This window comes from Pangasianodon hypophthalmus, chromosome 28, assembly GCF_027358585.1.
Source record: "Pangasianodon hypophthalmus isolate fPanHyp1 chromosome 28, fPanHyp1.pri, whole genome shotgun sequence".
Taxonomy (NCBI): Eukaryota; Metazoa; Chordata; class Actinopteri; order Siluriformes; family Pangasiidae; genus Pangasianodon; species Pangasianodon hypophthalmus.
The window spans coordinates 4,828,768-4,837,048 of NC_069737.1; the positions used below are offsets into that span (position 1 = coordinate 4,828,768).

An 8,281-nucleotide genomic window follows, 5' to 3' on the forward strand; every position below is an offset into this window, starting at 1 on the left:
ATATGCATCTGAATAATTATGTCTGTTAATTCAAACCATTAAGTACTAGTGCTGTCAAGCCTTAATTTCAGTAAGATATTTCACACATCATACAGAAAATGCAATCAAAAATACAGTATGTACACATAATTCATGTAACCCTGAACTTGAATTATGTTCTTAATTTTAGGCAACAGGCATCAGTTTAGTCCTTGTTATAGTGATGTTGCTTTTGGATCAGATCTGAACTCAGCAAAATACAGTCAGGAATACTGACTACTTGCATCAGGAGTGTTGGAAGCTGGTGCAGGGCAAACATGTGGGCTGTTTGGTGGTTATTGGAAGACTGGGCTGGGAAACATTACTTTAGTAGTCAGAGTGTGTCAGAGGTACAGTACGAGGTGTGGTTTTAGATTCAATTTCAACACCTTGACTCTTTTCCCTGTATGAATCTGCCATCTAGTGGCACCAGAAAGCGATACACATGAAGAGCCTACAAGGAGATGCCAAGGCTGCAAATATTTCCTGGTAAAAGAAGATATTTTATTGTATTTATTTCCAGGGCTAGGCTACAATCCTCCATATTCATTAAAATGACAACTGTTAATAAAATAAGAACCGATTACACTTACAAATTTACAGTGAACAGTTGCTGAAGTAATGTTAGCACCGTCATTTTAGTTTGTGCCTTTTTAGTTTAATTGTTGTCCACACAGACTTTGGCTAAATATGACTCAAGGCACTTCTGGTTTCATTCAAAATACATACAAAATCTAATGACAGGGCATTGTCATCTATCTATGACTGGGATTATACAAAAGAGGCTGAAGTTTTAGCTCCTGCATTCTTAAACCACAGACTGGGTCTTGCTGCTGTGTGTGTCATGATCGTCATAGCGTTGGTACTGTTCCCCGAGCAGATGCTGCCGGCCTTCAGAGTTATGGGCTCGGGAGCGCACGGCACACGTGGTGATGGCGAAGATGATCGCCACGACGATAAGTGCTGCTATCACGGCGATGGTGATGATCTCGGTCAGAGTGATGGGACGGGCTGGAGAGAGAATTGTGAACGTGTTATTACACATGATGTGATATACTTGGAGTGTAGGTTAGCAATACATGCAAGATGTTTCAAGATCAGAGGCAGAAATACTGAACAAGCAGCTCAAGCTTTCATGCTGTCCTTGCAGAAGTGCGTACCGGGCCAGGTGGCCTCGTAGGAGTAACCCAGGTTCTCTGGAGCGGTCACGAACATTTCTGCATTGGTGACAGGAGGCCAGAATGGCACCATGTTGTAATCTCTGTTATGGCCAATGGGAGCATTTTCCACTGGGTAGATGGCAGAGCCTAACACAAATACACACTGTTATTTACCAAAAAACAAACAAGCAAGAACACTTAATTTAGTAAAAATAATATTAAAATAGTTTAACTGCACAAATTATGTGATGCTGGTATGTGCTATACTATATTCACAAATAATAACAGTATAACATTTAGTATTAAACACTAGGATCACTACTATATTCCACTAGATTTGTACTATTTATAATAATATAATACTGATAATTCAGGGGTCATGTGTTGTTGTATGGTGTAAGGTGTCATCAGACGCCCATGATGTCTTGGTCTAATTTCTGTACTATACACCTCGTTAGTTCTTAAAAATATTTTTCTAAATTGTGCCTTAGGAAATGTAACTCTCATTTGTTGCTTACTAATGTGTACTAATAAGGATCAGTGTCTTACATGTCTCATAAAAGAAAAGCAATAAAAAATAACAATTTTATTAGCTCTTACTGTACTTTCTGTCGCAGTACAGAAAATAAACATGCAATGTACTACATTTGCCTGAGCAACTGTTAATAAATAATTAGGTTTCAACAATTGCTAAACCACAAAAAAAAAAAAAAAAAAGAGAGAACTGAAGAAGGTTAAGGTCACACCTCCTTCACTGTGAATCCCAGTGAAGGAGGTGTGGCCTCTGTAGTTGTCGGTTTGACTGGTGTGACTGGTCTGACAGGCACAGAGAACATGCCTCTTTTGCTAGCACTAACAAATCAAGGTCAAAGCATCAGCACAGAGGCCGTGGCTCTCCCATTAAGGCACTGAGGCCACACCTCTTTATTTGGATTGACAGACAGAGGTCAAACCTTTCTTACTAGTTGCAGAGGCCATGCCTTGTACACTGTAGCTGAGAAATGTATGAAAAGAGAGAGAGAGAGAGGGAGAGCGCACGACGGAAACACAGTAGTACCAAAGGAAACTCATTTAATAATGTTTTGAAATAATAATTTGCCAGTTATAAAATGAGCTGCGTGTGTGCTACCAGACTTTACAGGTACAGACACGTCTGGATCTGTTAATTCACTCATACGCACTGCTTTTGCAGCTGTGGCAATCTGTGTCAGTCTTTACACCACTGCTAATCATGACTACAATTGTCCCTCCTTATTTACAGCTGCTGCACGTGTGCATGAAATAAAACGAAAGAAGTGTGTTACCTGGGTGTCTCCGAAGCCACTCGTCAAAGATGGCATCAGTGAAGGTGTGGAGCAGGACGAAGATGGGGTCGTTAGGTGACAGGTGTGTTTGTCCACCAGTACCATTCAGGAACAGGTGAGCCAAATTGTGCAGACTTCGCACCACAGGGTCATAGGCACCCTCGGGGGCGCTGTAGCCTAGCAACACAAGCAAAGGTTAGCGTCCTTAAATTTGTATACACAGCTACATTATCTACAGACAACAAGCTAAACTTGGCTAAACTATTCCTCAACATGGTGCATGGGTGGTCTATTGACCATTTTACTGTTGTAACAGGGTTTTGTTTATGTGTGTGTATATGTGTGTGTTTATATGTTGATGTCTCCACCCTCAATGGTGTTTCTGAAGCTGTCCGTTGAAGTAGAGTAAAACGGAGGGGTGTCGAATGTGATCAGCTGCAGGCAGGCTTCTATGTCCTGAGGCTCTGGAAGCTTCTGCACCATGGGCCGGGCCACGTTCCCTGCTGGGTTCCTCCTGATGGGGCTGCTCTCGGTACCTGAGAGATAGAGAGAGAGAGAATTAATGTATTTCCTCAATTTATGGGAGTTTAAATGTTAGGGTTAACTGGGCACAAAGCCAAGAGTAGTCGAGAAAAGGCAGAGAATGACGTGTGTGTATTTGCTTAAATTATGGCATCATGGCTCCTGTGTAAGGCCTTGCCCTTTAGTTAGGCGATCACAAACTCAGATCATGACATGACTATGATTGCATGAACACCAGGATGAATAGATGAAGTGACCTGGAGGAAGCACGTGTTAGCCTTCACCCTCTGTGTAACTGGCAAGACCTAGCTATTAGGAAAGAACTGGCTACTGAACTGGGTGAAAATTGGGTAAAAAAATTATAAACGTCATAAAAGTGCCACATCAGGCTTAAAGGTCACAAGACGAGAAGGGATAAAACAGTGAGAGAAAACAAGACTATAATCTGCTAATCCACTTATCGCTAACGTTTGGCCCATAAATGAAGCACATACTGATAATCCTTAAAACCCAGTATGGGCTGAGATTATTCCCTGAAGGTTTTCATCATGTGAGAACCATTAGTATGCTATGTGGTCAGGTGGAATGCAGATGGGCTCACATGCCAGGTCTGATATTTCAGCAAACGTGAAGAAAAAGCTCTTGTACCAGAAGCTGAGGAAGCTGTGAAATCACATTGGAAAACACTAGTGCAGTCAAAAAAAAAAAAAAAAAAACGTCAAGAAGACTATGGAGAACATAGGGGATCTGTGTGTGAGAAATGGAGTGAAGAAGAAGAAGAAAAGGTACTGACTGTTGCAGATGGTGCCCAGCGTGTCATATTCGTCCACGCTCTCACACACGACGCGCCACTGGGAGAAGATGGAATTGGAGCTGATGCCATTTTCATCAAAGCTGCTTCTGGCACCCATTAGATCATCAGTGCAGATGTCACACTGGTTTCCTCCGATGGCAAAGTTCCAGTACGGAAGAGCGAATCTTGGGTCTCCCAACATGTCCTAAAAAAATAACGAATCACTGCTTAACATCTAACGACAAATGTTTTAGTGTGTACTAGGTGTGTGTTTTACTTTCCCAAGCACTGTAAGCTATTCAAATAAATGGACAAAGATGGTACACCCAATTATTAATCATCTTAATAATGAAATCTGATTATGACAAGCTTTTTACCTGCATGTCACGCTCAAGCTGCAGGATGTGGTATCGGTGCCACGTGACGAACCCAGGTCCCTCGTGAGAGAAGTCCACACCCCCGAAGCTGGGCTGTCCTCCGCCAAGAAACGTCTTACTCACCGAGTAGTAGTGTGACCACACGAAGTAGTTGTAGATGGTGATGTTTTCGAACATAGTGGCGTTACCATCAGGGTTGAACAGCTCCTCATAGCGGCGCGTGGCGATGACCAGGTCTGGGTGTATAGTCCGCTTGGCCCGGTCCAGGGCATTCACGAAGGAGCGCCTCTCAGTCGTGCTCAGAGTTAGAATATTTCTCCTGACTGAGAGAGAAAGAAGATAAAGTTAGATGACTACGATGATGATCATGATGATGATTTTGCTACTTTTCGCACATACCTAAATTAAACTCAGTAACAACATAAGAAATTTAAGTCACAGTAATATCACAAATCTTGTAGTTTTAGTTGAATCGGGGTTTTCATTATGCAAAATGTAGCTTTAATTCAATTCGTTACTGCCTTACAAGCAGCCAGGTACTCGATAGTCAAGTATTAGATGTCGTATTAGGTATAAAGGCTAAGAATTTTCAGACAAAGCCCTGGAGAATTCAATTCCAACTCAACTCAAGTGGGTTTTTAATTATTATTCCTCTGTATAGCTTGTATACATTGGAACGAAATATTGTTTCTCCATGACCATGGTGTAGCACCTAACAATACAGTAGTCCAGTTCACAAGACTACACAAAGTGCAAATACACAACTGCGTTAGACAAATGCAGGACAATAAATACACCAAAAATAAATAAACAAAACAATATATAACAATATTTATACAGTATAACACTGGGAATACATCAATCCCACTATTACTTTACAGCTCTGAATTAAATGGGATAAAAAAATAATAAAAATACACTAAGATCATAAAAAAAATACAGAAATATTTTTATAATGTGCTTACATTATTACTCTTATCATTAATCGTTTAAACATGAAAGCATTCTAATGAATATATTATTATGAAGCAATAAATATGCACTTATTGGCCGTTTTATCAGGCACTTGCTCACCGACTGGCACGGGCGTGTCGCAGTTGACCCCGGTGAATCCGTGCCTGCACCGGCCGCAGTTGAAGCCGTAGAAGTTCCCGGTGCAGCGGCACGCGCTGGTGAAGAAGCGAAGCGGCCAGCGCTCGCGATCGTCCTGGCCCACGTGCGGGTACTGCGGCCCGTGAGCGCGCGTGTCCGCCTGCACCGGCACGCACTGGCCTCGGCCAAGGCTCGCGCCGCACGGGTCGTTAGCGCGGCCGAAGGGGGACGGACAGCAGCGCGCGCTGCGCAAAGCCTCGGCGCTCGTGCACTCACGCGGGAACTGCGCGCGCACAGCGAAGGCGCAACAGGACAGCACTAAAACGACGTGTATCCACATTGTACAGAAATGCATAAATAAATAAATAAATAAACAAACCCTTATTGCCTGATATCTATCTAATTTAACGGTAACGTGTTTTTTTCTTCTTTTAAATAAGCTGCATAAACCGGATTTTGTTGCGTGTAATTTATCAACAATCACGACAATCGTTCACTACTACTGCTGTCCGAGGTTTCCCCGCATGGAAAGGTCCATTGCGCCTGCAATCTGGCCCGTGTGCGCGAGAAAGCCCGGGTGAGTTTTATATAGCGGATCAGCGCGTGACCTCCGAAAGCCTCAGCTCTGTCCTATCGCGTGACCGAGTCACATTTTAGAGGAAACATTTTGTGCAAGCCCTGTTTCCACAGCACTCAGTGGGAATTAAGTATGAAATCCCTGGCGTACACAGGCAGAAGCTCGTGCTGGAGTGAGGAGTTGGACAGGTGTTTAAACGTGCTGGACATGTCTGATGAAGATCCGATACAGAAAGCATACAGCGCACACACACCATTTACAGCATGTCAGTCACATCAGGCCTAATACAGTGTCTTGCATAAAAATTCACCTTCCTTAAACTTTTCCACATTTTGTAGTGTTACAATCTGGAATTGAAGTGGACTTAATAGGGCTCATATATCAGGAATCTACACAAAATGTAGTAATAACATAGAAGTGAATACTTCAGTTCATCTGTGTGCAATTAGAGTGTCACATGATCTCTATATAAATACACCTGTTCCTGGAAGACCCCAGAGTTTGTTAGAGAACAAACCTAAACAAACAGCATCATGTGACCAAGAAGCTATCAAACAAGCTCATACAAGTCCTAAAGAACTTCCTTTGGATCTCTGTTAAATCCATTACTAAAAAATGGAAGAATATGTCACAACCATGACTCTGCCTAGAAGAGGCCATCCACCAATTATCAGTGACCACGTAAGGAGGGCGTTAGTCAGGACGCAGCCAAGAGCCCAAGGGTACCTCTGAAGGAACTGAAAAAATCCAGATGGGAGATGGTTCACAGAACCACCATAGGGCCAGTCACGCTACAAAGCTGGGCTTTAAGGCAAACTCATGAGAAGAAAGCCATTATTGAGTAAAGCCATATGAAATCCCATCCCTAAAGGTATGTTGAAGAAGGTTATCTGGTCTGACTCTGATGAGACCAGAATTGTCCTTGGCACAAACTGCTCTGTTTAGCAGAAAACCAAGTGTGCTCATCACGCTGAGAACACTATCCTCACAGCATGGTGGTGGTAGCATCATGTGTTGGGGATGCTTTTCTTCAGCATGGACTGGGAAATCATAGTAGAAAACCTGTGGGCGAAGGTTCACCTTCCAATAAGACAACAGTTCTAAGCACACTGCCAAAGCTACACTGGAGTGATTTAAAAAACAAGAACAAGAACCTAATTGTGGCCCGGTTCAAATCCAGACCTGAATCTGATTGAGAATCTGTGGCAAGACTTGAAAATTGCTGTTCACCAACAGTCCCCATCCAATCTGAGCTTGAGCAATTTTACCAAGAAGAATGGGCAAAAATATAGGATCTAGATGTGGAAAGCAGATAGACATATCTTAGAAGACTTGCCACTGTAATTGCAGCCAAAGGTGGTTCTACCAAAGGTGGGGTGAACACTTATGCAATGACCAAATGCTTTTTTCACTTAATTAACTTGGGTGTTACAATAAAAATATTTTGCCCCTGCAAATGTTAGACATACAGTATTGTGTAAGATAAAATGGTAAAAGGTAAAAAGCCAGTTCAATTCCAGGTTATAACACTACAAAAAGAATGAAATATCTAAGTTATGATCATTACAGTTATTCTTCCTGCTAAGCTTAATTGGGAATGCATGCTAGCAATTAACACCTTAAATATGCTTCTCACATTTCACTGTTGAGAAAGAAGGAGCTAATTTTACATTTGTTAATTTTGAGAATTTGTGCTAGAGCTAAAGATTTTTGGGGAAGTGAGTCATGAACCTGGGGTGTGATATGCCTTTGGGGTTTGTATGGACTGTGTGGAAGTCATGTGAAGTGCCTGAGCTTTCTCAGCTCCTCGAACATTCACACACACTGAGTTATGTAGATGTACTCAGTTGCACTCTGTCAAATGAGAAGCTGTACTAAAAGGTCATGGGTCTTTCAGTTTTTTATCAAGGACAACTTTATCAACTTTAAATGCTCATAAGATGCCTTCATTTTTATTACTAAACGCAAACGAGCAGTCTGACCTGCGTGTATCTGCATCCAGCTGTAAGTGTTTACAAGTTAGGTACTAGTAGTATAGCGATTTCTAGCAGCTTGATCTTTAGATCATGTGGGTTTCACACACACAAACACACACACACACACACACACACACACTCGTGATTAAACCTTTTACATTTTTCTCATTCTCCTTCAAACCATTTCCACCCCTTCTCCTCTCCTCCTTTTCCTCCCCATGTTAATCCTTCTTTTGGGCAAACAGCGGTTCAGTGGAGCACAAAGCTACACAAAACACACAGGAATGTACGTGTGTGTGTGTGTGTGTGTGTGTGTGTGAGAGAGAGAGAGAGAGAGAGTGAGTGATGCCCTGGCTCCCTCTATTCTGGATATATTGTATGTATAAATACATACTGAGGGAGAATACTGATACTGGTGGTCCTGGTACCTGGTACATTCCTGGTCCTGGGTTCTTGATGCAC

At 42.3% G+C, this 8,281-nt stretch overlaps 1 protein-coding gene across 1 annotated transcript; it reads right to left on the minus strand.

Moving 5' to 3' along the window:
- Positions 1-486: 486 nt before the first annotated feature.
- Positions 487-5,841, minus strand: LOC113545792 (5,6-dihydroxyindole-2-carboxylic acid oxidase). Its single transcript, XM_026945396.3, has 7 exons — positions 5,249-5,841; positions 4,175-4,497; positions 3,798-4,002; positions 2,851-3,018; positions 2,483-2,659; positions 1,179-1,325; positions 487-1,029 (listed from the first exon to the last, which is right to left on the minus strand). Exons 1-7 carry the CDS (start codon positions 5,619-5,621, stop codon positions 827-829), a joined length of 1,596 nt encoding a protein of 531 aa, XP_026801197.3. The 5' UTR covers positions 5,622-5,841; the 3' UTR covers positions 487-826.
- Positions 5,842-8,281: the final 2,440 nt, after the last annotated feature.

Bases quoted from the DNA above. Each gene is read 5' to 3' on its own strand.
- LOC113545792 (XM_026945396.3), bottom strand. From the start codon at position 5,621: ATGCATTTCTGTACAATGTGGATACACGTCGTTTTAGTGCTGTCCTGT. The intron at 4,498-5,248 runs GTGAGCAAGTGC...TTTCTCTCTCAG, and splicing joins CGACACGCCCGTGCCAGTCG to TCAGGAGAAATATTCTAACT. The intron at 2,660-2,850 runs GTGGAGACATCA...TTGTGTTGCTAG, and splicing joins CTTCAGAAACACCATTGAGG to GCTACAGCGCCCCCGAGGGT.